This window comes from Pleuronectes platessa, chromosome 16 (genome assembly GCF_947347685.1).
Source record: "Pleuronectes platessa chromosome 16, fPlePla1.1, whole genome shotgun sequence".
Classification (NCBI taxonomy): domain Eukaryota; kingdom Metazoa; phylum Chordata; class Actinopteri; order Pleuronectiformes; family Pleuronectidae; genus Pleuronectes; species Pleuronectes platessa.
This window is the reverse complement of record NC_070641.1, coordinates 11698540-11725979: the sequence shown is the minus strand read 5'-3', so window position 1 is coordinate 11725979 and position 27440 is coordinate 11698540. Positions and strand designations below refer to the sequence as shown.

Below are 27440 nucleotides of genomic sequence, written 5' to 3'. Positions count from 1 at the left end.
AACAGTGTTATATCAGCAAGGTCTTTATTTTAAATCTCCATAAACTTTAATTTGACATCAAAAATAAGACTTTTAAAATGGGTTAGGGTTAATCATAATTTGTTATTTATCCCCAGTGGTTATGAACTCAGGAATAAATTAAATAAATAGTTTTATGGTCAGTGCAGTGATTTAAAGAAGAATCTTATAAGAGGATCTCTTGACTAGCCTTAACATGTTTTTGAGGAACTGGCCCCATCCTCTCTGTGGGGGCTCAACGACGCTTGCAGCGTGCCAAGCTGCGGCATCACCCCACTCCCCATTAATCACACTGTATGTGACTCTGATGCATTAAGTATTCCCTTCATAAACTCTCAATGAGAGAACGATTACATATTTCTACACGGCTGGCAGCACAGGCACTTCCTGCAAATGACTTTCTGGAACAGAGCAAACAGCAAAGCCAGTGTGCAGAGCGAACACTGTGGGGCAAACAATAAACTTCAGAGAAACTGCAGCATTGGGCTCTCGAGGATGATCAAACTGATGATTCTTGCATAGGTTCCCATATTACTGATTCACTGATGCTACTGTGTTAAGTTTGCTGTGGTAAAAATCAGCACCAGGAGCAAGTGAGGCAGCAGAGAGCCTCACTGATGCCTCAACAGTGCCACCTTTTGATCATAGCTATGAAGTGCTTCTCCTCGTTCAGAAAACACAGTGGGCACTTCGGTGAAACTCAACAGAACATATACATTGACCAGATGTTTGAGTTCAAAAGGAAAAAAAAGACAGATGTCCTCACTTCACTGGCTTTCTGTACATCCTAGCGAGGAAATATCTCTCAGCCGAGTCCTTTCTGCTGGCGTTTGGCTTTAAAGACCGAACGCTCCCAAACACACTCAGGAGCTTGTCTTGAAGTCTTTGAGCGAGGATCCCGTCCCAGTATTTACAAAGCAGAGAGCCCCCCGGCTGGAGGATCTTCTCAGCCAAGTCTGTCAGAGACAAACAAATCATGATGAGTCTCTCGTGGTCCATCTCTCGGAAACCACAGGCGTTTGGCGCCATGTCGCTCAGGATGACGTGGGCTCGGCCCCTGGGGAGCAGCTCCTGCAGCTTGTTGTGTGTGGAGGGCTCCGTGACATCGTGACTGGACAGGAAGTGTGCACCGTCCAGAGAAGGTATGTTGATCAGGTCAATACCGATAACGGTACCACAAGGTAACTCTGGATCTAGGATGAAATCAAATATTTATCAGATTTTTTTTGTTGAACGCGTTTGTGTTTTACTTCCACTGTGTTTTAGATACGACAGGCTGAGCCACCAGTGTGGTAACAGGTACTGGAACTAAACTAAAAGACACTGAAATCTACCAGTGAGACTCAATTCTTTCACTTCTTGCACCTCAATGTTCAAAGCTCGTCTGTTTAGATATGCTGCAGATTTAAATCATCCAAAAACATCCAATAGTAATCTAATTATAAAGAGATTTTACTGACACTACCTTAAGGAAACAAGATAACTGATAATTGAATATAAATGCTTATGCCATAATGAAAGAAAACTGAAACTAAATAAGACATGGAAACACAAATTCAAAAACTAAATCAGTCAGCTTTAAAAATATCCATTTAGAAGTTACATGATTTATGTCACCTAGGAAGAAAATGCAACACAGAGAGAAAACTTGTGGCATCATCTACACAACAATATAAAACTATTGCATTATGTCAGGAACTCAGGAGACTGCAACTCTAAATGAAATCTATGAAACAGGCTGCTGCTGGCATCATCAATAAGGCCTGGGACCCTTTAACCGAACTGCACTGAAGTCCCTGTGTATGACTGTGACACTTAGACACTCTACAAATAATAATAAATGTACATTTTGCAAAATCCCTCCCGCTTATAGCATATTATTTATTTGCCTATAGTACTTCCTTATTTTATATATTTTATATATTTATAATTGCACAAACACACCACGGTAAAATTCCATGTATGTGTAAACCTACTTAGCAATAAGCCAGATTTGTATCTACTATAACATTGATTTGTTTTAAATAATCCATACAAGGTCAGGAAATAATCACACTTGGTTAATTCAAGTCTTGTTCAGGGACTAATCCATCAGTTAACTGCAGAACAGTTTTTTAATTTCAAGATTAAGCTGACACACAACATCACTAATACAAATTGCTTGAACATTTTAAACTCTGGAAATATCACTGATCCCAAACTGTTAATAAAATATATGTTGCATACATATATTATAAAATATGATTATAGCAGGGTGAACAGATGGTGATGTAAACAAACAAAATTCATTCAAAATAAAGAAATGTAATTCACACTGAGGTGCTGAATCAAAAATATAGTAATTGTAGTCCATACGTTTTCGGGTCTTACAGTATCTCAGGCTTTTATCTTAGTCGATTAATAACTTCAGGACAAAGTAATTGTTTGATGTTTTTGTTATTCTGCCAAGTACTTCCTCCAGGATTGTGTATTTCCTCCTCGCGTGACTACAGCCAGTAAAATGTCTTGACTTTTCTAATTTTGAATTAGGAATAGGGTAGAATAGACCTAAACAAGGCCAGACCAATTAGATCCACATAGAATAAAACATCACCTGAACAAGCCCCCTGCATCACACTGACTCCTCCCCCCCCCCCCCCCCCGCACATAATTTATGATTTATATATTAATGGTACTATCACCAATCTCTGCACCTTTGCACCGCACGTTCCCATAACTCTCTTACTGTATATATTGTTGTTCAATATTGTTGTGTTATATTGTTGTTTTATGTGCAGTACACCAGCCACACCAAGGCAATTTCCTCTAAGGTGCAAATATACTTGGCAAATACAATAATTCTGATTCTGATGAATACATAAATAAACAACAGGTTTCCAGAGCTTAATCATGAAGCCATGTCTGGTGTTGAACCATGAACATTTCCCGGCTGCCCTCTCACCTGTCCCGTCTGAGTTGACCCTCTGGACGACCACCTGGCTCCAGGCTCCGGGCGCAGCCCCGCAGTCCACCACGGAGTCTCCGGGCTGCAGCAGCCGGAACTTGTCGTCCATCTCCAGCAGCTTGAAGGCGCTTCTGCAGCGGAAGTTCAGCTTGTGAGAGGCTTTGACATACGGGTCTTTGAGCTGCCGGGTCATCCAGCGCTGCTCGGCCGCGCTTCTACCTTTCTGCTGCTTCATGAGCCTCAGACTCGAGTGGAAACTTCTCCTCAGCAGACACACGCTCCACATTGTTGTGACTGGGAGAGGTCATGTGGACCACGGCGTCCCACTGCGCCTGCGTGCAACTACCACTCGCCCATTGGTCAAGAGGAGAGATGTGTGTGCTACCTATAAAGTCACCGTGCTACAATACGATGGAAACATCAGTTCCTACCTGTTTGCTTTACTATTGTCATAAAGTACCCTGCATGACTTTTTCTATTTGGATCAATCGTAACAAAATAAATAAAGGACCAAATTCTTCATGACGTTTATTTACTTTTCTGTAATACCCTGCATATAAGTTAGGGTATAAACGCCACTCTTATGCTATTGATTTCAATCTCAATAGGGGACATTCAAATTGTGTTATCTTTATAGAAAAGGCATTGTAACATGTACAATGTTGATGTGCCTCTTTGAACAGTACTGCTGAACAATGTCAATTCCTTCAATGGAAATTAGCAACATCCTATAAATTCCTATCCTATTTTGTTTTTTGTTAATAATTACCTGTTATTTTTATCCTTCCTGTGTGTTGCTGCTTTTATGACCATAAAATGTATTGTAAATATAATGATAAAGATTCCTTATAAAAATGAATATCATTTTTGTTGTTGTTTATTGTAATTAACGATTAGTATAGTTAAAAAAGAAGAAGGCAAAGAAGAAGAAGAATCACGTCTTGAATCATTTTCAATCAACAGATGTGTTAAGTGAGATTATGTGGGTGGTTTGAATGGAAATGCAGGTCGGTACATTACCCGCCGCAGTTTCTAGTCGAACATATCTCACGGTGACACACTTACCTGATCTCTAAAACATAGGATGCTCCTACCTCCTGCAGTCCGAAGTCTCGAAATAATATCGGCCTTTAGACCGATCAACGTGCTGACGTTGCAGTGCGTTATGTGAGGACGTCCGTGGGCACCAGGGGGCTGAACGCGGAAGTCGTGCAACGTGAACTGATGTTAGACAACTTCTACTCAAGTAGAAATATTTGTCCTGTGTTTGTTTTACGCGTCTCTTCCCTTGACACCACGCAGCCCGGTACGTTAAAGTCGTTCGGCCTGCAGCTAACGTTGCTTAAAGTTGTTTTCACGTTGTGTTTACGACACGCGGTGCGATACGCGGTGCGATGTTGAGCCCCAAGCTGCTGACCCTGGTGCTGGTGGTGCAGCCCGGCCGGGTGCTGCTGGGCATGAAGAAGAGGGGCTTCGGGGTCGGGAAGTGGAACGGCTTCGGGGGCAAAGTTCAGCCCGGAGAGGGCATCGAAGAGGCCGCGAGGAGGTACACGCCTCCCCTGAATGAATCTGCACGTGAAGTAATGTGAAGCTGTCACCTCGGAGGAAACTGCCCGAGCGGTGCGATGCTAAAATTCGCCACCAGGGGGATTGTCTGGGAAACACTGAGGGTTTTCAGTTTGATGAACAAGAACTGGGATGAAAATATGAAAATTCACCACCATGCAGATGGAGCGGGGGTAAGCAGCGTTACAGCCAAATCCCAATACAATTGAAGTAAACATTGACCACGTCTTCAAACGTTAACGAGCAATATGGAGATCTTGGAGATGAGAGCTGGAACCATCCGGCACTTTATCAATTTGATTGGTCACAAATGATTATAACAGCAGCTGACTTTATAATCAATTTAATATTTGAATCATTTTTCATGCACAATTAATGAAAAAAGTCAAGCTGTTATCTGATTCCAGCTTATTAAATGAGGATTTCATGCCTTATGTCATATCTAATTTTAAACTGAATACCAGGGAAGTTTGGGATTTCTCTCTAGACCTCATCTCCAGCTCATTGTATTGATGACATCTTTTTCGTTTATGGTTCATAGACCGAACTTTTGATATATTAATCAAACAGTAAACCAATTAGCAGATTAACCGACTGACAATAATCCTTCATCGGACAGTTTGGTGTAATGCAGGAAGAGACAGAGATCAACACCCACTAAATATTTATTATTTTTCTATTTCTACATCTTTCATATTCTCATGTTTATATCATGCCCATTTTATTTTTTCCTTTTGTTTGTATTTTTTATATTTGCTTGTGTTTGTATTGGTGCTGTAATGCACCAATGTCCTCATTGTGGGACAATAAAGAATTAAGAAAACAAGAAATAAAAGCAATAGATAATATCCTCCTAAAATTGAAAAACGGAAACTGAAAAAAACTAATAATATTTAAGTTTTCCTCTGGCCTGTAATATCTCTTGAAGGAAATATAATTAATTTCACAATCTGTTTTTATGGATTAGTATAAAACTATAAAATTATACAAGATAAAAAATCTGCCCGTTTGCCTTTCAAATCAAGAAGTGCATATTCTTTATGTTCCAGCAGAGGCGAGTATAGTAAGTGGAAAGTTGAAAAATGTTGATGCACTTTGTTTCAATGTGTTGTCAATCATCAGCAGGAAATTAGCTCCAAAGGCAAAGGAAGGAAGTGCTGAAGGCGAACAGACCCCTTTCCTGAGCTGTTCTCTCTCAGACGTGAAAAACAGACCTGGTTCGTGGCAATTTTATTAGAACGATAAATTAATCAGTTTCTCGAGATTGTATTTTTACACTTTGGAACAAAAGCACGAGTAAAATCTGGAAAATCTGCTCAATAAGCGTCTCATCCTGTCAATAAATATTCTTCATGTTGTGACTGCCGTGTTGACGGTTAGTTTGATATGATGATCAATTTTAAATCAAGGACAAACAGAAAACATTAGGACAGAATTGGTTTAACCAGAGTTTCTCAACTCAGCTGCACATAAATCAAAACAGGGCTCTGAGATATAAGAGTCAAATCTTGGGAGCTTTGTTCCACTCCAGTGTTTTATTACTTCAGCAATATAATGACAATGTACAAAAGAGCTTTTTGCAACAAGTTACATTTCTCTGTTATGAGAGTTTGAAAACAACATCTTGGGAATAATTGCAATTGTTGTTACCTCCTATTAGGTGTCAGCATTGGCCACAAGAAATCCATATCGGTTGAGCGGGAGAATACACCATCCCGGCAGATGTTTGATTATTGCGAAGTTTTATTTTGACTCCAATTTTTATAAGGGGGGGGATAAACAAAGTGGTAAAATTACCTCACAAAACTTAAAGATCCACTGCACTCGAGCTTTTGGAGCAGCAAACCACTTCTCCCTATCCCCATCTGGGGAAGAAGTTGAGCCAATAGAAAAACGATTTTCTGCCTGTGTTGGCCTTTCACTGGGAAGCACAGATCCAAACAATTGATCCTCTCTGCCTGCTTTAAGTGTGTGCTTTAAATGTGCTATGAGCTTCTTTTTTTAAAATGTGCACAATCAAAACAGTATTTGATGTTTTCATTGTCAGGGAACTGCAAGAAGAAAGTGGGCTCACAGTGGACGCTCTCCAGAAGGTCGGAAACATAAAGTATGAGACCGTCGGAGAAAAGCAGCTGCTGGACGTCCACGTTTTCAGGGCGGATGCTTTCAACGGAGACCCGACAGAGTCCGACGGTACGATTTCCACCGCAGCGTGCGGGCTGTGGGGGGGGGGGGAGATTGCTGCAGGAACACTGCATCGATCCTGTGTGTCAAATTCAATTGGGGCGTTGTTTGTAGATCAAACAGCAGAAATCAGCAGTGGACCAAAGAGTCTGCAGGGACAGGCAGTTCAAACAGCCGGCGGGGGGGAAGAGATAAGGAGGAAAAAAGCTTGTTAGGAGTTGAAGGAAGTTCAAGGTTTGAAGACTCTGGGCAAGAGAATAAGTTTGATAAGCCAGCCCACGTTTTCTATTAGTGCCCTGTACGTGATACCAAAAGTCCTTTTTTGTGACACAAATGAGTGTAGGAAAAAAAGAGGCTAATTTGAAGAAATAACTTTGTGGTGAAGACTAAAAGTAAATTGTCTATTAATTATGGGATCATATAAACTTGTTGAAATTCTCAGTGTAATAGGTTATAAAAAATCTTTATACCTTAATTAATATATGAATGACTATCAGCGTTAGTGATTTTTTTTTGTTCTAATGCAGGGGTGTCCAAGCGACGGCACACGGGCCATCTGCTGCCCGCCATCCATTTTAAATTGGCCCGCATCAATAAAAAAGTAGATTTAAAATTACATTTGTTTTTAAACTAACAATTTAGTAGCACTTAAATGGAACTTACTTATAGCACCTTGTAGTTTTGCTTTATTTTTGAAGAAATTGTACTTTCCTGATTATTGTTTTTCTGGGTTTGTACCCTCGGGTACCCTTGAATGCACTTATTGTAAGTCGCTTTGGATAAAAGCGAAAGCTAAATGAAATGTAACGTAATGGACTATGGCCCACTGTATTGCACTTCTCTGTTTAGACACTAGGTAGCGCCCAACTCACCCCTGACCTGCCACAGCTGTCCCTCAGAACGCTGCCACGCCCCCCTGCCCTGAGTGACGCTATTGAGGCGCACTGTCAACACTACGCTCAAGGGCAGGGGGGCAGGGGGGCAGGGGGGCAGGGGGGCATGGCGGCGTGAGTGGCCCAGACCTTCGTATTTTTTTCTGTATGTGGCCCTTGGAATAAAAAGTTTGGACACCCCTGTTCTAATGTAACATGCTTTCTGTTGTGCCCTGGACAGTATGTGAGGTGCGTCACAAGTGATGAACTCCAGATGATAAAGTGAGGTTGACTAATTGTTCCCTTTTTAGTTTTTTTCTCTTGTTTTTTGTTTTGTTTTTAGAGATGAGGCCTCAGTGGTTCGATTGTGATCAAATTCCCTTCAGTGAAATGTGGGCGGATGACATCATGTGGTACCCTCTGTTGCTGCAGAAGAAGAAGTTTGTCGGATACTTTAAGTTCCAGGGCCACGAGGTGATCCTCAGCCACACACTGGAAGAGGTGGACGAGGTCTGAGATGATAATGTGGCCGGTGGTGACACTGTTTATGAGTCGGACCAAAAATGATCAGCTGTAGATATCAAGCACTGAAGATATTCATCTGTAGAATGTTCTTGTTCACTTCGTTTGTGGGAGGAAACAAGTTCCTTACTACTTTCAAAAACTGTTTAAACTGAAGATTCCATGTTTACACATCTGTTATTATTCTATCATGTATTCATATCAAATAATTAAATAATAATAAATGCACATTTTACAAAATCCCTCCCGCTTATAGTATATTATTTATTTGCCTATAGTACTTCCTTATTTTATATATTTTCTATATTTATAATTGCACAAACACACCACGGTAAAATTCCATGTATGTGTAAACCTACTTAGCAATAAGCCAGATTTGTATCTACTATAACATTGATTTGTTTTAAATAATCCACACAAGGTCAGGAAATAATCACGCTTGGTTTATTCAACTGTCTTGTTCAGGGACTAATCCATCAGTTAACTGCAGAACAGTTTTTTAATTTCAAGATTAAGCTGACACACAACATCACTAATACAAACTGCTTGAACATTTTAAACTGTGGAAATATCACTGATCCCAAACTGTTAATAAAATATATGTTGCATACATATATTATAAAATATGATTATAGCAGGGTGAACAGATGGTGAAGTAAACAAACAAAATTCATACAAAATAAAGAAATGTAATTCACACTGAGGTGCTGAATCAAAAATATAGTAATTGTAGTCCATACATTTTCGGGTCTGACAGTATCTCAGGGTTTTATCTTAGTCAATTAATAAATTCAGGACAAAGTAATTGTTTGATGTTTTTGTTATTCTGCCAAGTACTTCCTCCAGGATTGTGTATTTCCTCCTCGCGTGACTACAGCCAGTAAAATGTCTTGACTTTTCTAATTTGGAATTAGGAATAGGGTAGAATAGACCTAAACAAGGCAAGACCAATTAGATCCACATAGAATAAAACATCACCTGAACAGTTTTTTCATCAGTTCCACGTGCCCATAACTCTTACTGTATATACAGTGCCTTGCATAAGTATTCACCCCCCTTGAACTTTTTCCCATTATGTACTGTTACTAACTGGAATTCAAATAGACTTAAATAAACTTTTTCCCGTTTGATCAACAAAACATGCATAGTACTTTGGAGGTGCAAAATAAATTTTATTGTGACACAAACAATAATGAGAACAAAAAAGTTGACATCTGTTGGGTGCATAAGTATTCACCCCCCTGTGTCAATACTTGGTAGAACCCCCTTTCGCTGCAATTACAGCTGCAAGTCTTTTGGGGAATGTCTCTACCAGCTTTGCACATCTAGAGATGGAAAGGTTTGTCCATTCTTCTTGGCAAAAAAGATGAAGCTCAGTCAGATTGGATGGAGACCGTCTGTGAACCGCAATCTTCAAGTCTTGCCATAGATTCTCTATTGGATTGAGGTCTGGGCTTTGACTGGGCCATTTTAAAACATTAACATTCTTTAATCCAAACCATTCCTTTGTAGCTCTGGCTGTATGTTTAGGGTCATTGTCCTGCTGGAAGATGAACCTCCGCCCCAGTCTCAAGTCTTTTGCAGACTGCATGAGATTTTCTTCAAGGATTTCCCTGTATTTGGCTCCATCCATCTTTCCCTCTATTCTGACCAGTTTCCCTGTACCTGCTGAAGAGAAGCATCCCCACAGCATGATGCTACCACCACCATGTTTCACTGTTGGGATGGTGTGCTCAGGGTGATGGGCAGTGTTGGGTTTTCGCCACACATAGCGTTTTGCATTGAGGCCAAAAAGTTCAATTTTGGTCTCATCTGACCAGAGCACCTTCTTCCACATGTTTGCTGTGTCTCCCACATGGCTTCTGGCAAACTCCAAACGGGATTTTTTATGGATCCCTTTCAACAATGGCTTTCTTCTTGCCACTCTTCCATAAAGGCCAGATTTGTGGAGTAGACGACTAATAGTTGTCCTGTGGACAGATTCTCCCACCTCAGCTGTGGATCTCTGCAACTCCTCCAGAGTAACCATGGGCCTCCTGGTTGCTTCTCTGATTAATTTTCTCCTTGTCCGACTCTTCAGTTTGGGTGGACGGCCTCCTCTTGGTAGGTTTGCGGTTGTGCCATATTCTTTCCATTTTCTTATGATGGATTTTATGGTGCTCAGAGAGATGTTCAAAGCTCTGGATATTTTGTTATAACCTAACCCTGCTTCATATTTCTCCACAACTTTATCCCTGACCTGTTTGGTGAGCTCCTTGGTCTTCATGATGCTGTTTGTTCAGTAATGATCTCCAACAAACTCTGAGTCCGTCACAGAACAGGTGTATTTATACTGAGATTAAATTGCAGACAGGTGGACCCTATTTACTAATTATGTGACTTGCAAATGTGACTTGTGAATGCAATTGGTTGCACCAGATCTTTGTTAGGGGTTTCACAGTAAAGGGGGTGAATACATATGCACTCAACACTTTTCAGATTTTTATTTGTAAATAATTGTGAAATCCATGTAATATTTCCCCCCACTTCCAAATGATGCACTATTTTGTGTTGGTCCATTACATAAACTCATGATGAAATAAATTTTAATCTGTGGTTATACCATGACAAAATGTAGAAAAGTCCAAAGGGGGTGAATACTTATGCAAGGCACTGTATTGTTGTTCAATATTGTTGTTCAATATTGTTGTTTTATGTAAAGCCGTGGCCAAAAGTTTTGAGAATGACAAGTATTGGTTTTCAGAAAGCGTGTTGCTTCAGTGTTTTTAGATCTTTTTGTCAGATGTTACTATGGTATACTGAAGTATAATTACAGGCATTTCATAAGTGTCAAAATATTGTATTGACAATTACATTGAGTTCATGCAAAGAGTCAATATTTGCAGTGTTGACCCTTCTTTTTCAAGACCTCTGCAATTCACCCTTGCATGCTGTCAATTAACTTCTGGGCCACATCCTGACTGATGGCAGCTCATTCTTGCATTATCAATGCTTGGAGTTTGTCAGAATTTGTGGGTTTTTGTTTGTCCACCCGCCTCTTGAGGATTGACCACACATTCTCAATGGGATTAAGGTCTGGGGCGTTTCCTGGCCATGGACCCAAAATGTTGATGTTTTGTTCCCCGAGACACTTAGTTATCACTTTTACCTTATGGCAAGGTGCTCCATCATGCTGGAAAAGGCATTGCTTGTCACCAAACTGTTCTTGGATGGTTGAGAGAAGTTGCTCTCAGAGGATGTTTTGGTACCATTCTTTATTCATGGCGGTGTTCTTAGGCAAAATTGTGAGTGAGCCCACTCCCTTGGCTGAGAAGCAACCCCACACATGATTGGTCTCAGGATGCTTTACTGTTGGCAAGACAGAGGACTGATGGTAACGCTCACCTTTTCTTCTCCGGACAAGCTTTCGTCAAGATACCCAAAACAATCTGAAAGGGGATTCATCAGAGAAAATGACTTTAACCCAGTCCTCAGCAGTCCAATCCCTGTACCTTTGGCAGAATATCAGTCTGTCCCTGATGTTTTTCCTGGAGAGAAGTGGCTTCCTTGCTGCCCTTCTTGACACCAGGCCATCCTCCAAAAGTCTTCGCCTCACTGGGCGTGCAGATGCACTCACACCTGCCTGCTGTCATTCCTGAGCAACCTCTGCACTAGTGGTGCCCTGATCCTGCAGCTAAATCAACTTAAGGAGACGGTCCTGGCACTTGCTGGACTCTCTTGGACGCCCTGAAGCCTTTTTCACAACAATTGAACCTCTATCCTTGAAGTTCTTGATGATCCAATAAATGGTAGATTTAGGTGCAATCTTACTAGCAGCAATATCCTTGCCTGTGAAGCCCTTTTTGTGCAAAAATAATGAAGACTGCACGTGTTTCCTTGCAGATAACCATGGTTAACAGAGGAAGAACAGTGATTCCAAGCACCACCCACAGTTTAAAGCTTCCAGTCTGCAATTCTGTCGTAATCAGCATGTCAGAGTGATCTCCAGACTTGTCCAGGTCAACTCTCTTCCCTGTGTTAACAAGAGAATCACTGACATGATGTCAGCTGGTCCTTTTGTGGCAGGGCTGAAATGCAGTGGAAATGTTTTTTTGGAAATAAAGTAAATTTTCATGGCAAAGAGGAACTTTGCAATTAATTGCAATTCATCTGATCACTCTTCATAACATTCTGGAGTATATGTAAATTGCCATCATAAAAACTGAGGCATCAGACTTATTTAGATTTGTGCCCTTCTCAAAACTTTTGGCTACGGCTGTACAGTGCACCAACCACACCAAGGCAATTTCCTGTATGTGCAAATATACTTGGCAAATAAAAGAATACTGATTCTGATTCTGATGAATACATAAATAAACAACAGGTTTCCAGAGCTTAATCATGAAACCATGTCTGGTGTTGATCCATGAACATCTCCCCGACTGCCCTCTCACCTGTCCCGGCTGAGCTGACCCTCTGGACGACCACCTGGCTCCAGGCTCCGGGCGCAGCCCCGCAGTCCACCACGGAGTCTCCGGGCTGCAGCAGCCGGAACTTGTCGTCTATCTCCAGCAGCTTGAAGGCGCTTCTGCAGCGGAAGTTCAGCTTGTGAGAGGCTTTGACATACGGGTCTTTGAGCTGCCGGGTCAACCAGCGCTGCTCGGCCGCGCTTCTACCTTTCTGCTGCTTCATGAGCCTCAGACTCGAGTGGAAACTTCTCCTCAGCAGACACACGCTCCACATTGTTGTGACTGGGAGAGGTCATGTGGACCACGGGGTTCCAGTGCGCCTGCGTGCAACTACCACTCGCCCATTGGTCGAGAGGAAAGATATGTGTACTACCTATAAAGTCACCGGGCTACAACAGGACAACATCAGTTCCTACCTGTTTGCTTTACTATTGTCATAAAGTCCCCTGCATGACTTTTTCTATTTGGATCAATCGTAACAAAATAAATAAAGGATCAAATTCTTCATGACGTTTATTTACTTTTCTGTAATACCCTGCATATAAGTTAGGGTATAAACGCCACTCTTATGCTATTGATTTCAATCTCAATAGAGGACATTCAAATTGTGTTATCTTTATAGAAAAGGCATTGTAACATGTACAATGTTGATGTGTCTCTTTGAACTGTACTGCTGAACAATGTCAATTCCTTCAATGGAAATCAGCAACATCTTATAAATTCCTGTCCTATTTTCTTTTTTGTTAATAATTACCTGCTGTTTTTATCCTTCCTTTATGTTGCTACTTTTAAGGCCATAAATTGTATTGTCAATATAATGATAACGATTCTTTATAAAAATGAATATCATTGTTGTTGTTGTTGTTGTTTTTTATTGTAATTAACGATTATGATAGTTAAAGAAGAAGAAGAAGGCAAAGAAGAAGAAGAATCACGTCTTGAATCATTTTCAATCAACAGATGTGTAAAGTGAGATTATGTGGGTGGTTTGAATGGAAATGCAGGTCGGTACATTACCCGCCGCCGTTTCTAGTCGAACATATCTCACGGTGACACACTTACCTGATCTCTAAAACATAGGATGGTCCTACCATATGGGTCCTACCTCCTGCAGACCGATCCACGTGCTGACGTAGCAGTGCGTAATGTGAGGACTACCGTGGGGCGGTACCATAGGGCTGAACGCGGGAGTCGTGCAACGTGAACTGATGTTAGACAACTTCTACTCACATATAAATATTTATCCTGTGTTTGTTTCACGCGTCTCTTCCCTTGACACCACGCAGCCCGGTACGTTAAAGTCGTTCGGCCTGCAGCTAACGTTGCGTCAAGTTGTATTCATGTTGTGTTTACGTTTCCCCCTCAGACACGCGGTGCGATGTTGAGCCCCAAGCTGCTGACCCTGGTGCTGGTGGTGCAGCCCGGCCGGGTGCTGCTGGGCATGAAGAAGAGGGGCTTCGGGGTAGGGAAGTGGAACGGCTTCGGGGGCAAAGTTCAGCCCGGAGAGGGCATCGAAGAGGCCGCGAGGAGGTACACGCCTCCCCTGAATGAATCTGCACGTGAAGTAATGTGAAGCTGTCACCTCGGAGGAAACTGCCCGAGCGGTGCGATGCTTAAATTCGCCACCAGGGGGATTGTCTGGGAAATACTGAGGGTATTCAGTTTGATGAGCAAGAATTAGGATGAAGGGACAGTTCACCCAAATATGAAAACTCACTCATTATCTACTCACCTCCATGCAGATGAAACTCCTTTTTGGAGTTTCAGGGGTAAACAGCGTTACAGCCAAATCCCAATAGAATTGATGTCAATAGTAACCACATCTTCAATGTTAACAAGCAGTATGCCGGCAAGAATTGTTCACCAGTTACTTCAATCGTACTGGCTTTGGCTGTAGCACTGTTTACGAGTGAATTTAAATTTTTGGTTGAACTATCCCTTTAAGTAGAAGAGGTGTGAGGGGGAGAGCTGTAACAATCCGGCGCTTTATCAATTTGATTGGTCACAAATGATTATAACAGCAGCTGATTTTATTATTTATTAAATGATTGAATAATTTTCCAGGGACAATTAATTATAAAAGTCAAGCTGTGATCTGATTCCTGTTTATTTAATGAAAGTATTGCATGCCTTCTTATGTCATATCTAATTTTAAACTGAATATAAGGGGAGTTTGGGATTTTTGTCCAAACAAATCAAGACATCTCTCTAGACCTCATCTCCAGCTCATTGTATTGATGACATCTTTTTCATTTATGGTTCATAGACCAAACTTTTGATTTATTAATCAAACAGCAAACCAATTAGCAGATTAACCGACAATGACAATAATCTATCATCTGATCGATTGGTGTGATGCAGGAAGACACAGAGATCAACAGCCACTAAATACATATTCTTTTTATAATTCTACATCTTTCATATTCTCATGTATATATCATGCCCATTTTCGTTTTCCTTTTGTTTGTATTTTTCCTATTTTAATATTTTGTTTCTGTTTGTATTGCTGCTGTTACACAACACATGTCCCCATTGTGGGACTAATAAAGAATTAAGAAAACAAGGAACAAGAGCAATAGAAAACATCCTCCTAAAATGGAAAAAACAGAAACTGAAAAAAGCCTAATAATGTTTAAGTTTTCCTCTGGCCTGCAAAATCTCTTGAAGAAAATATCATTTATTTCACAATCTGTTTTTATGCATTAGTATAAAATTATACAAGATAAAAAAAAGATCTTACTGTTTGCCTTTCAAGCAGTGCTTATCTTTTATGTTCCAGCAGAGTTGTGTATAGTAAGTGGAAACTTGAAAAATGTTGATGCACTTTGTTTCAATGTGTTGTCAATCATCAGCAGGAAATTAGCTCCAAAGGCAAAGGAAGGAAGTGCTGAAGGCGAACAGACCCGTTCCTGAGCTGTTCTCTCTCAGACGTGAAAAACAGACCTGGTTCGTGGCAATTTTATTAGAACGATAAATTAATCAGCATCTCGAGATATCTGGAAAATCTGCTCAATAAACGTCTCATCCTGTCAATAAATATTCTTCATGTTGTGACTGCCGTGTTGACGGTTAGTTTGATATGATGATCAATTTTAAATCAAGGACAAACAGAAAACATTAGGACAGAATTGGTTTAACCAGAGTTTCTCAACTCAGCTGCACATAAATCAAAACAGGGCTCTGAAATATAAGAGTCAAATCTTGGGAGCTTTGTTCCACTCCAGTGTTTTATAACTTAAGCAAGAGAATGACAATGTACAAAAGAGATTTTTGCAACAAGTTACGAACGAGTTTGAAAACAACATCTTGGGAATAATTGCAATTTTTGTTACCTCCTATTAGGTGTCAGCATTGGCCACAAGAAATCCATATCGGATGAGCAGGAGAATACACCATCCAGACAGATGTTTGATTATTGCGAATTTTTATTTTGACTCCAATTTTTATGGGGGGGGGGGGAATAAACAAAGTGGTAAAATTACCTCACAAAACTTAAAGATCCACTGCACTCGAGCTTCTGGAGCAGCAAACCACTTCTCCCTATCCTCATCTGGGGAAGAAGTGGAGTCAATAGAAAAACGATTTTCTGCCTGTGTTGGCCTTTCACTGGGAAGCACAGATCCAAACAATGTATCCTCTCTGCCTGCTTTGAGTGTGTTTTGAAATGTGCTATGAGCTCCTTTCTTTTTTAAATGCACACAATCCAAACAGTATTTGATGTTTTCATTGTCAGGGAACTGCAAGAAGAAAGTGGGCTCACAGTGGACGCTCTCCAGAAGGTCGGAAACATAAAGTTTGAGTTCGTCGGAGAACCGCAGCTGCTGGACGTCCACGTTTTCAGGGCGGATGCTTTCAACGGAGACCCGACAGAGTCCGACGGTACGATTTCCACCGCAGCGTGCGGGCTGTGGGGGGGGAGATAGCTGCAGGAACACTGCATCGATCCTGTGTGTCAAATTCAATTGGGGCGTTGTTTGTAGATCAAACAGCAGAAATCAGCAGTGGACCAAAGAGTCTGCAGGGACAGGCAGTTCAAACAGCCGGCGGGGGGAAGAGATAAGGAGGAAAAAAGCTTGTTAGGAGTTGAAGGAAGTTCAAGGTTTGAAGACTCTGGGCGAGAGAATAAGTTTGATAAGCCAGCCCACGTTTTCTATTAGTGCCCTGGACGTGATACCAAAAGTCCTTTTTTGTGACACAAATGAGTGTAGGAAAAAAGAGGCTTATTTGGAAAATACGTTTTTAGTAAAGAAATCTATGGCAACGATAAAAAACCAAATTGTCTATTAATTATGGGATCATATAAACTATTTGTCATTCTCACTGTAATAGTTGGTTATAACGTTTTTTGTATACCTTAATTAATAGTGAATGTCTATCAGCTATATATTGAGATATTTTCAGTTCTAATATAACATGTGATGCTTTCTGATGAGCCTTGGGCAGCATGCGAGATTCGTCACAAGTGATGAACTCCAGATGATAAAGTGAGGTTGACTAATTGTTCCCTTTTTTCTCGTGTTTTTTTTAGAGATGAGGCCTCAGTGGTTCGACTGTGATCAAATTCCCTTCAGTGAAATGTGGGCTGATGACATCATGTGGTTCCCTCTGTTGCTGCAGAAGAAGAAGTTTGTCGGATACTTTAAGTTCCAGGGCCACGACGTGATCCTCAGCCACACGCTGGAAGAGGTGGACGAGGTCTGAGATGATAATATGGCCGGTGATGAAACTGTATATGAGACGGACCAAAACATAATTAGCTGTAGATATCAAACACTGAAGATATCTAACTGTTGAATGTTCTTGTTCACTCCGTTTGTCGGAAGAACACGTTCCTGACTACTTTCAAAAACGGTTTAAGCTGAAGATGTAGTGTTTACATATCTGTTCATTATTCTATCATGTATTCATATCTGTGTATACCTCCACCAAGGCCACAGTCCTCTAAGGAAGCCCCATTTAAATCCACTAGATCTGGATTTACATTTGGATTCTGCTGACAAACAAGCAAACCAACAGACAGGGCAGAAAACACACTTCCTTGGTGGAGGTGAAACAAAATCACAGCATCAGTGCAACGAGAGATTTTTTCAATTCTGTCATTTTATTTTTCAGGATATTCGGTTTAACATCATTCAGCAAGTTCTTTTTTTTTTCTTTGATAGAATATTTACAATATTTACAGTGATAATTTTATTGGGTTTCCTTTCTGTGCAAGATCATTTGATTCCCAATGCGATTTCTGTTTCCAAAAACCCAAACATTTCATTTTTTCTTTATAAAATACCTGTTGATAACTATGTGCACTTTTTCTGATTTGCATATCGGCACCTTTCATTTCCACACAGTCAGTTCAGGGCAAAGATAAAATCATCTGGTGTTAACGTCAAAAATGTCCCTTTGACTTTAGATTTCTTTTTTTATTTCTTTGTAAATATATAATGTTCCAATAAACAGTGCAGACACACTCAATATCCAGATTGTGCTTTTCCTCAATCGCATTAAAAAATGTATCTGCAACTGTGACCAACAGTCCTCGTTTATGGACCAAACATTTATTAACGATTCAGTGGTTAATTATGGAAGTTTTGAATTGGTCCTGTGTAAGAAATCAGCTTCATGATTTATTTCACAGATGCGTATTTTAAGTAAATTCATAACATTTATCTTTGTAGTAAATTTGTTTCTTTATAGTGTAATTACTCACATAACGCTGCCACTAGTGTCATAGTTTTGATCAATGAAACTTAAATCCCTGCCCTTTGTAATATCCTATAATTGAGTTCAGGCTTTAAAAAGAAAAAAATAGCTTATGAAATCAAAAGTGAGTTTTACAAACAGTTAAAGCAAAGAAAGTCAAGACCACATGTAAGTAAACATTAAGAAATGGCACACTTGTTCATAAAAATATAAAGTATGCCGGTAAACATCCCGATAAACTAAACAGTCTCGAAAACACATCGGTCCAAAGTTGTTAAGTAAGTAAAACCAGGAACTTCATGAAGAGAGATTGAAAATAATCCCATCATTTAATAAAGAACAACTTTCTGTCCCTAAATGTTTCTCAACCCTCTGAGTGTATAACATCTTTATAGGTGCTTTATCAGGAGTTTTATAATAACACATTGTTGGATTTAGTTGTAGAAGTCGATTTTGACATAGACAACGTATCCGCATCAGGCACAAAAGAAAAGTGAGTAGCACTGTCGAGTTAAAGGTGATATGTTTGAGATTTCCCCTCACTGAATGGAATGTATACTGTGTTATAGAGGATTTAGTGAGGAGGAAATACAGCTGTGCATGACTCGTGTTTGCTTTAGCTCACAGAGCGAGTTATTCTCCAGTTTCTCGTCCTCATCAGCAGCAGTGTTTGTCTTTCGCAGCTCGCTCAGGGCTCAGCTGGAGCTTTTCAATCCGTTATTAGCACCAAAGAGACATCCGAGCTTCGGCTGGAGTTCATTCCACACCTCTCCCATCTGGGAAAAAAAAGGGAAAACAAGAATCACCTCCCTACAGTTGAATGCCTCCGCAAACCAGTGGAGTTATTGTCTGCGTACATTTTGTTCCCAGAGTCACAGGGGGTCACTATGACCTTTGACCACTGAGCTGGTCAAATATGAAGAAATTCCCACAAGGCAGACTTGAGATATCATGTTCAAAGGCAAAACATGTTTTATAAAGCAACCACAACCTTGACCTTTGACCACCCAAATCCCAGCAGTTAAGAGTATGTGGAAATTTGAAAAGGATTTTCTCGAGACGTTCTTGAGATAATGCATTCACAAACTTTAAACTCTCCAAAAACTTGTTTTGTGAGGTCACAGTGACCTTGACCTTTGATCTGAACATTTGTACCAAATTTGAAGAAATCCCCTCAAGGTGTTCATGAGATATCGTGTTCACAAGAGTGGGACTGGCGGACGTACCAACCTACAAACAGACTCTAAATTTCTACAATTAAATATTATTTAGTGTTTGCAGGTTTACTAACTTGATAAGAAAAAAAGTGCAGAAAATATATCTTCAATGTTTGCCCTGTTGGAGTCTGAGTGAAAAAACTGCTGACATAAAGTCATTCCCTGTGAGACTTGTTTGATTTCATAACAGGTGAAAGTACAGGAGGAGGATTCACTGGATCCTGTGAAATGTGAACCAACTCAACTCCTATTAGTTCTTTTGTTGGACTTTAGAAGCCTGTCTCGTAACCGCTTCGACCCTCCTCTGGCGGCGCCGCGTCGATGCAGGCGAGGCTCTGAAGAAGAAGCGATTATTTCCAGACGTGCCCACTCACCTCTCTGTGTCCTTGGACCTGGGAGTTAACAAAAGCCCCGAGAATGTGGGACGTGATGGGAAGGTAGGTGAAGATAAGCTGCGTCTCTTGATGAAGGCAGAACAGAGAGAAGTAGTTGCGCAGCTCCATGGTCTGAATGGCGTTTTCTTGCTGTACGCAGAGTAAAACAAAATACATTATGAAATTGTAACCACTCAAATAATGATAAAAATCTGAAAACAAAAAAATATATAAACACATACTTTAAGAGTAATATGGGATAATGATTATTTTAGGATTATGCAGAAAAGCATGTTTATTACTATATTATTACTACAAGGTGTTTTATGACATGCTAGCTGCAGTGGCGTTCTGTCTGTGAAACCCCCCCAGGGTTGCTATGCTACACCACACATGGTATGACCTGACAGTGTTATTTAAGGTGAGTCAGCAACAGACCAATGCAGCACCTTATTTCTCGAAGCAAAGGAGTTGAAACAGAATACATGGAGTTCGGCAGCAGCCTGAGCGCCGAGACGTGTGAAACTGAAAGGGACTGATCACCTGAATGATCCGTGATTCCAGCTGCTCCACCGACGCCTGCTCCTTAGGCTGAACGGTGGCGCTCATCATCTGCCTCTTCATCATGCCGTACTTGTGCAGAGCCCTCTGGTGCTCGTGGAGCACACCTTTCTCATGGCGCTCACAGAGATCCTAGAGAAAAACACAGGGCACATAGACATTTCTTATCTGCCTCCAAGGGGCAAAATGTCACAACAGACAGTCATACCTAACAGGCGAGGAGATGAAAAAAACATGACAGACAAATGATTTTGTTGAGCTTCCCTTTACATCTGATCCATAAGTAAAACTACATTTCCAAGTGAGATTGACTTGATTTATGTCAACTTCACAGCTCCTTCTAATGCCTCTGACAGAAGATGGATTTTCAATTCTGCTTTCAGACATGCACTGAACTCGCAGATATTTTCCTGTCATTTTCCAGAAGGGCTGTATGTGAGAACGCAAATATCCTGGTCAGTTACTTTGGACAAGAACTTTTCCTGTCACATCCCTAGTACAATGTCCATAGTGGGTGCATTGATTTTCGAATTAACAATGGACACAGATATACAAATATCTCAGGATGAAAGAGAGGAGTCGTACACGTAGAAGATGCCGACGAAAAAGTCAACTTATAAAGATGAGCTCAGAGAGCTTTAGGTGATAAGGGCAGGTGCCTGCGTTGAGGAGCTGTAAACAAAAATATGTGATTTGTGCAGCCGAATGTGCAAACTCTACTGAGGCACCACCCCTCTCCTCAATGCTATGGACATGTTCCTGTTGTTATGAACTCTAGACTCGTACAAACTCCTGCCATGAAAGGCTAGGGAACCCTTGAGAGAAACTCAAAATGAGCACAGCAAAAGAAAACGAAATGGACTCACTCTGTATGACTGCAGCAAATCCAGGAAAAGATTCAGTTTTTCCACAACATCATCCTCTTCCCGGCTGCCCTGAGGACATGAGCAAAACAACATGTATTACCCGGTGCCATGTTTGGACACGCAGCAGCAGGGCAGGTGGTGAGGATGTAGATCCGAGGGTTTTACCTGCTGAGCAGCTTTGTCAGACAGAACAGCGAACTCCACGGAGAGACTCTTCAGTGCCTGACGCAGCGTCCCCCACGTGCTCTTTGAGGAGGCCAAGGAGGGAAGAGGCGAAGCGTCTGAGCCCAGTGTGCTGCAGGAAACAGCATTATTACAGGGACAGGATGAAATACTGTTGCGTCCAAGCTGCCAAGCGCAGGATTATTGAATATCAACATTTTGTTTTCTCAGTCCAACTACTCTGCATGCCAGAGAGCGACTTTAACTTCATACGGAGGATTAGGAAATACCTGAGTTCTCTGCCAAACATGAGTAGATCAGTGGCGTTCTCCTTTGAGCGCTCTGCCATTTTCTCAGCTCTGTCCCGCAGCTTGTGGAAGCTGTTGTGGATATTTCTAATCAGCTCCCTGCTTGTTGAGAACTGAGCCTGGATGTCAGCGGGAAGATATTCCTACAGGGCAAATAACAAAATGTTCTTTTGGGGGGGAAACTGTGCAAAACTATTTTCTTTTCAAAGTACAGGCGTGACAAACCTTTGCCAGGGTCGCAACTTTATTGGTCATGAACTCATCACCCGTTCTCTTGTAGGCATCGCGCAGCTTTGTCTGAACATCCTGGATGGGAAGAGCGGGGCAAGGGATGAAAAGACATTGAGCAGTAAGAACAGGAGGCATTTCAATTAGCTTATTGTGCAAAATAAGCAAACAAAAGAACCTACAGAGCCACTGAAGGTGAGGAAGGTCTTGACCCGCTCATCCTCTGAGAAGACAGGATGCCGAGCCACCAAGTTGATGAATCTGCCGAGAGCGCGTCTCCTCCCCTCGATGAACTCCCGCTCAGAGACGGAGGTCAGCACTGTGGGCCGACGACAAGAGAATACAAAAACATGAGGAAGAGAAGATGTGTAACACAACAACACTTGACGCTGAGATAAAATAATGGGTGTGTTCTGTTTGGTATTGCACTGCTGGTTTTTGCCGTGCTGTGATCTTATTGGCTTGTGGTTTCTTCCACTGTCATATATAACTTATCATCACATCCCAGTACATATTCTAATTGATATAGGTTGCTGCTTATTAAGATATACCATCTACCAGAGCATGATTGATTACCAGTTGAGCCAATTTGAGACGTTTACAGACATGTCGTTTCACTTTATTTTACAGAAATAAATTAGATTGCGACCATTAGAGGTAAGAGACAGTCCCTTTAAATTCAATCAAGCTGCAGTTCAGTTCCCTAAATATCCCTGATACATTTTCGACAACCTCCTTGAATCAAAATAGGACAACTTTTGAAAAATGCACGAAATGTTAAAGAAAGAGATCGGCACCAAAATGTAATGGATTATTTGCTGACCCATGAGGCATTCTTCTACCCAGTTCCGTGGAAACCAAGGGATTGTGGTGAAAACACAACCTCCTTTGCTGAGGTAACGGTGCAGGAAAGATGTGCATTTATGTTCATATCTTCATAGTTTACGATCAAGTGCTATATCTTTTCCTTTGTTTTCTTTTTATATTTAGTTACTTTTGATCAAGTTTATGGTTGAACTGTTTAATATCAAACCTCAATAACATATCTTTGTCATAAGGGTTAAATAACAAAACCTTAGGAATTCTCATTGTCAAAATGTAAACATATTGGCCAAAATAGCAGTATCGTAATTGGCCACATAATTCAGGCTCTAATAGCAATGTATTGTGAATGGCTTATCATTCTGATATCAACGACATTTACTGCTGCACACTGTCATACAGGTAAGGTGCCACTCGTGTTTCAGAGTTGCCGTGGTATGTCCCTGCTGTTCCACGAGCATGTACCACTCCACAGCAGTAAATATAAATGTTAAGTAAAGTTTTGACAAGGAAGCAACAAACATTTCAAAAATGTGTCTTCTTTTTCTTTAATGTTTCTTTTAATACTTATTAAAGCTGTTACATAAGTTTATTGCTAATTCATAGGGGACCTCTTTTTCAGGTACCAGAATCTTCCTGAGGACCGCAAATTAATCTGCACTTATCTCGGAAGAAAAATATGAAATCACAAACAGTACACAGAACCTGAAGTAGATCTACGGCTTCCCATATCACTCAGTGGGATGAAAGAGAAAGAGCTCAACTGGTGGGCTGGGATATTTTTAAATGTGTCAAGTGAAAATCGGCTCATTTTATGCATTACAGCTTTCCTTGTTTCTTTCAGGCAATGGCGTTGATGAAACAAGTAGAAATTGAATTCCTATCATCCACCAAAAAAGCTACCAAAATCCCCCCTGGATATTTACATGGTCTGAACTGACCTTTCAGTAAATGAAGCATAGAAATGATCCCATAGATGAAGTGAATGCAGGGCCAGAGAAATGCATCAGTGATTGTGCAGATGTCGGAGCTTCAGGCGGAGAAACGTACCTCCCTTTAACATCCTTTTAGGTGGCAGCGCTGGCACCACTCTGTACGGAAATCTCTGAATCAGAACCTCGTGGAAGACGTCAAAATCACTATAGCGTCGGTAAACGGATATTTTATAACGCTGAAAAACAAGAATCAGAGAAAGAAAGAAAGACAATTATCTCTGTGGCAGTTGTTGTTCCTACGATTCAATTTAATCCAAGCATAATCGAGAATCTCAATTTAAATGAGAAGAAAAGAGCTGGTGCAAAAAGTTTAAAAAAGCAATATCATAATCAGTGTCGTCAAAGGAAGGGCAAGTAGTTGTTATTGGATGCCTTGCCTTGCTGGTGACCTGGTACTCCACGTGTTTGAGGAACAGGCCCTTCTTCTCTGGTATGAGCTCCACCTGCACCGTGTCTCTGACCAGCAGCTTGTCCAGCGTGTGGGACATCATCAGCACGTCCTCCTGAGCTGGCTGCATCCTCAGGGCGCTCAGGTCCTTCGGCTCCCCGAGCTGAGGTTTTGGTAACTCTGTCCGGTGCACGACAGGGAGCAACTTCTAACATATGTTTTTCATGATGAAATCAACACATGTTGGATGAAAAAGCGAATTTCCCAATCGGGAGGAATGCTGCTGTTAAAACCACGTTTCTCTGTTCGACACAAAACGTGCCTGACTCTATTTGCCTCTGGCCGGCCCTGTGCGTGTGCTCTGTTGTTTATCCCTTCCTGTACATTCCAAGAGAGTCGTGAATTGAATGAAATGCACTGCGACAAATGCAGAAAACCTGTTAAGGAAGTGGCACGCAGCAAGCTGCTGTGGTCGCCACACCTGAAATAACAGAGTGGGCCTTAAATAATCACAGAAGGTTGGGAATGGATCTACGTCAAGCCCGCATAATGGCTACCTCTATGAAAACCATAACCCCCCCCCTATCATCTTCCCACTGTGGGCCTTGTGAAAGAATGCAACACTTAAACATAGCTAAGGCTTTGCTACCAAAACAAAAGATTGCTACCAAAACAAAAGATTGCTACCAAAACAAAAGAAAACAAATGAAGGTGAATTAAACCAAATTGCTGTTCTTTTGCTGTGAAAGACACTGAAGTCAGGGTTGGAAATTTAAACTAAAATGTATCTAAATTCGGTCAAAGGCCCCTGTGCTGCTTTATAGCTTTTGCCACATCATGCAATATATATATATAAACACAACAGGTGGTTATAGCCCTTTACGATGACTGTATAAGTAGAGGCCGACGAGCATTACCAAGCTACTCATTAAGCCAAACCTTAACTGCCCTGCTCTCACACTGTCTCTTACCTTGTATGCAGTTTTCCAAGAGTTTGGGGCTTGGCTGCTTCCCTTGCTGAGCGAGCGCAATCAACGCGAGCGCTTTATAGAGGGACAGCTTGCTCAGGGATCCGTCCGAGGAGTCCACATGCTCTGCAATCTGAGTAAGACAAAGACAGCGTGACCCAGAAGGTCGCCCCTACCGTTATTCAGTCCGAAAAACAGAATTTAACTGCGGGTTGCATTCCTCGAAGCAACAAAACTGCTTGCTAGACACAAAGGATGGGTGATACGCTGGAAGGTCAGGAAAAGGGAAATTCCAGTGAACCGCGAAGTGTATCTGAACTATACCACAGACACATGCCCTGACACATGATCTGACCAATTTCTGTCACATCTGTGTGTTGTGACATTAACTCGTGTTCAACAGTCTGGTACCAGCTTCCTTTATCTACCTTATCTACACTGAATTGCCTAATGGTAACTCAAAACCCTGCCTTATCAGAATCCAACAAATATTTGAGCAGGGATACCTTCATTAATGAATGTATACGAATCAACATAGATAAGCTCCCCTGGCTCGAAACAGGAATAACCTGCTATAGAGAGAAGAAGGTGGATGGGATGATTGGGATTCACCCCCATTATGGAAATTCAATGTCTGTATATGTTATACAAGTTATATCAGGCACATGTCAGCTAAAGGATAAGAAGTAGAAAGTGATTCTCTATCCAAACTACCGTTGCACTTATAATTCTAAACTTTTAAGCTTGTTATGAGACTGAACAACTCACTTGGCCTAAAACAGCCCTGGAGAGTTCGGTCCTCTGGAGCAGCCGCTGGAAAACTTCGACCTGAACCCTCTCGTCCGTCCTGCAGCGGATGGCCTCATACACCTCCCTGTAGTAGGCAGGAACAGAGCCTAGAAGAGGAGCAGCCCAATCATCCCCCCACCTTTTATACAGTAGATCTAATCGTTTTATATATATCACGTGACTTTTTATCATCCCAACTAGTGCTGAGCATTATGGCCAAACAGTTCGATGATAAAAAAAATTTACACGGCTCAATACTTTGGATTATCAAAATAAATGTCCAATTATTGTGTCTGTTGGGTCTAGGACTTCGTTTTGATCTGTAGGTGAAGGTTGTGCTTTTAAAATCGTCATTATTTGCATACATCTTAGGAACCATGGGTGTGTTACACTTCCTCACTATTGGACATATAAAAATGATATTGCATATTGATGAAAATGATATTGCAACAATTATTGAGTGTCCCAGTATTCTAGAGTTTTGCTCGAACATCAGTATTACAGGATTACAGGTTCAGAACATGACAACAGGGTTCCACACTAGTGTCTAAGATGAATATAATACATGTGTGTGCAGGCGTGGTGTTGTGCTGCCTCTGTGCCGAGGGAACCAGTTGACAGGTTTCACGTGGCAAGTAGAAAAAAAAACATGAAATCGCCCATAAACCTTTCAAACCTCTGTTATGACGTTTAACCGTATTATCCACGGCTGCCTCTGTAAGGAAAACATAACGAGGCCATTTAAGATTACTTCAACGAGTCGCGAACGCTTCAACGATGGACCCACTTAATTCCGATCTTCGTGTACCCAAAAGTTCCCGTTCGTCATGTCACGTCGAACACACGCGTCCACGTGATGAACGCGTCTAAATCCACATTTCTCGGTTTCCCGGCACTGTAACAACAACCCCACGAACCAAAACACGAGCGACGCGCAATACCCTGCGTTAGAAAGAGTGAGAGGACGCGTTTTACTCACTGTACCTTCATTGATCTCCCCTGCCATGGCTCCCCGTGTCATGTGAGCGCGAGAGCACCTCCATGTGATTTCCTGGAGCAAAGAAAAAACAAAAACGCAAGTAACTTATTTCTTAAAGTTGTAGTGAGCGCTGGTTGAAGTCCAAGTTTATATAAACTGACGCTCACATGCAGATCTCTTAAGCTTTGTGCTTTGTCTGGTGCGCAAGCCTAATAATAATTATAATAATACGGACAATAAGGATCATAATAATAATGATAAAGATTTTTTTTACAAAATAAAAGCCCATAATTAATCACTGAACTGAACCCACATCGTCTTATTATTCATAGTTTTGTTTTTTTTACACAGTAAAGACAATCAAAAAACCCAACAGCTTTATCACTCGAAAAACTAGCACTTAAATACTGGTACCAGAGAATATTTTGCAGTTTTTGCTTTTGAAGATGAACCAAACAATTATCAAACATGTTGATTTATTAAATACATTTATTTTATTAACTATCTATCTATCTATCTATCTATCTATCTA

General features: G+C 41.1%; 5 protein-coding genes across 9 annotated transcripts; 2 read left to right on the top strand and 3 right to left on the bottom strand.

The window, feature by feature from the left end:
- mrm2 (mitochondrial rRNA methyltransferase 2) lies at nucleotides 1–4062 on the bottom strand. Its single transcript, XM_053444298.1, has 3 exons — nucleotides 4028–4062; nucleotides 2960–3807; nucleotides 1–1211 (listed from the first exon to the last, which is right to left on the bottom strand). The coding sequence occupies exons 2-3, from the start codon at nucleotides 3246–3248 to the stop codon at nucleotides 781–783; spliced, it is 720 nt and encodes a 239-aa protein (XP_053300273.1). The 5' UTR covers nucleotides 3249–3807; nucleotides 4028–4062; the 3' UTR covers nucleotides 1–780.
- Nucleotides 4027–18018, top strand: nudt1 (nudix (nucleoside diphosphate linked moiety X)-type motif 1). Of its 3 annotated transcripts, none has more exons than XM_053444300.1 (4): nucleotides 4027–4188; nucleotides 13921–14084; nucleotides 16288–16433; nucleotides 17083–18018. In XM_053444300.1, exons 2-4 carry the CDS (start codon nucleotides 13933–13935, stop codon nucleotides 17253–17255), a joined length of 471 nt encoding a protein of 156 aa, XP_053300275.1. In that variant the 5' UTR covers nucleotides 4027–4188; nucleotides 13921–13932; the 3' UTR covers nucleotides 17256–18018. The 3 variants fall into 3 exon arrangements, with proteins under 3 accessions (XP_053300275.1, XP_053300274.1, XP_053300276.1); XM_053444299.1 differs by lacking the exon at nucleotides 4027–4188 and adding an exon at nucleotides 13652–13844; XM_053444301.1 differs by lacking the exon at nucleotides 4027–4188 and adding an exon at nucleotides 13658–13764.
- On the top strand, nucleotides 4183–8336 carry LOC128459197 (oxidized purine nucleoside triphosphate hydrolase). The gene is made up of 3 exons (XM_053444302.1): nucleotides 4183–4508; nucleotides 6576–6721; nucleotides 7928–8336. Exons 1-3 carry the CDS (start codon nucleotides 4357–4359, stop codon nucleotides 8098–8100), a joined length of 471 nt encoding a protein of 156 aa, XP_053300277.1. The 5' UTR covers nucleotides 4183–4356; the 3' UTR covers nucleotides 8101–8336.
- LOC128459198 (rRNA methyltransferase 2, mitochondrial-like) lies at nucleotides 10771–12869 on the bottom strand. The gene has a single exon (XM_053444303.1). It carries the CDS (start codon nucleotides 12826–12828, stop codon nucleotides 12481–12483), a length of 348 nt encoding a protein of 115 aa, XP_053300278.1. The 5' UTR covers nucleotides 12829–12869; the 3' UTR covers nucleotides 10771–12480.
- snx8a (sorting nexin 8a) lies at nucleotides 17932–27067 on the bottom strand. 3 transcript variants are annotated; one of them, XM_053444295.1, is made up of 13 exons: nucleotides 26914–27067; nucleotides 25909–26036; nucleotides 25144–25273; nucleotides 24162–24352; nucleotides 23840–23960; nucleotides 22150–22286; nucleotides 21965–22045; nucleotides 21722–21882; nucleotides 21435–21564; nucleotides 21270–21338; nucleotides 20386–20535; nucleotides 19843–19992; nucleotides 17932–19027 (listed from the first exon to the last, which is right to left on the bottom strand). In XM_053444295.1, exons 1-13 carry the CDS (start codon nucleotides 26948–26950, stop codon nucleotides 18947–18949), a joined length of 1566 nt encoding a protein of 521 aa, XP_053300270.1. In that variant the 5' UTR covers nucleotides 26951–27067; the 3' UTR covers nucleotides 17932–18946. The 3 variants fall into 3 exon arrangements, with proteins under 3 accessions (XP_053300270.1, XP_053300271.1, XP_053300272.1); XM_053444296.1 differs by having other exon boundaries at nucleotides 25909–26014; nucleotides 26914–26955; XM_053444297.1 differs by lacking the exon at nucleotides 26914–27067 and adding an exon at nucleotides 26606–26613.
- Nucleotides 27068–27440: the final 373 nt, after the last annotated feature.

Excerpts from the sequence above, each read along its gene's own strand:
- mrm2 (XM_053444298.1), bottom strand. The coding sequence starts at position 3,248 with ATGTGGAGCGTGTGTCTGCTGAGGAGAAGTTTCCACTCGAGTCTGAGG. Across the intron at positions 1,212-2,959 it reads GGTCAACTCAGACGGGACAG|ATCCAGAGTTACCTTGTGGT; the intron begins GTGAGAGGGCAG and ends ATTTCATCCTAG.
- LOC128459197 (XM_053444302.1), top strand. The coding sequence starts at position 4,357 with ATGTTGAGCCCCAAGCTGCTGACCCTGGTGCTGGTGGTGCAGCCCGGC. Across the intron at positions 4,509-6,575 it reads ATCGAAGAGGCCGCGAGGAG|GGAACTGCAAGAAGAAAGTG; the intron begins GTACACGCCTCC and ends TTTCATTGTCAG. Across the intron at positions 6,722-7,927 it reads AGACCCGACAGAGTCCGACG|AGATGAGGCCTCAGTGGTTC; the intron begins GTACGATTTCCA and ends TTTTGTTTTTAG.
- LOC128459198 (XM_053444303.1), bottom strand. The coding sequence starts at position 12,828 with ATGTGGAGCGTGTGTCTGCTGAGGAGAAGTTTCCACTCGAGTCTGAGG.
- nudt1 (XM_053444300.1), top strand. The coding sequence starts at position 13,933 with ATGTTGAGCCCCAAGCTGCTGACCCTGGTGCTGGTGGTGCAGCCCGGC. Across the intron at positions 14,085-16,287 it reads ATCGAAGAGGCCGCGAGGAG|GGAACTGCAAGAAGAAAGTG; the intron begins GTACACGCCTCC and ends TTTCATTGTCAG. Across the intron at positions 16,434-17,082 it reads AGACCCGACAGAGTCCGACG|AGATGAGGCCTCAGTGGTTC; the intron begins GTACGATTTCCA and ends TGTTTTTTTTAG.
- snx8a (XM_053444295.1), bottom strand. The coding sequence starts at position 26,950 with ATGACACGGGGAGCCATGGCAGGGGAGATCAATGAAG. Across the intron at positions 26,037-26,913 it reads GGCAGGGGAGATCAATGAAG|GCTCTGTTCCTGCCTACTAC; the intron begins GTACAGTGAGTA and ends CTCCTCTTCTAG. Across the intron at positions 21,883-21,964 it reads AAGTTGCGACCCTGGCAAAG|GAATATCTTCCCGCTGACAT; the intron begins GTTTGTCACGCC and ends TTTGCCCTGTAG.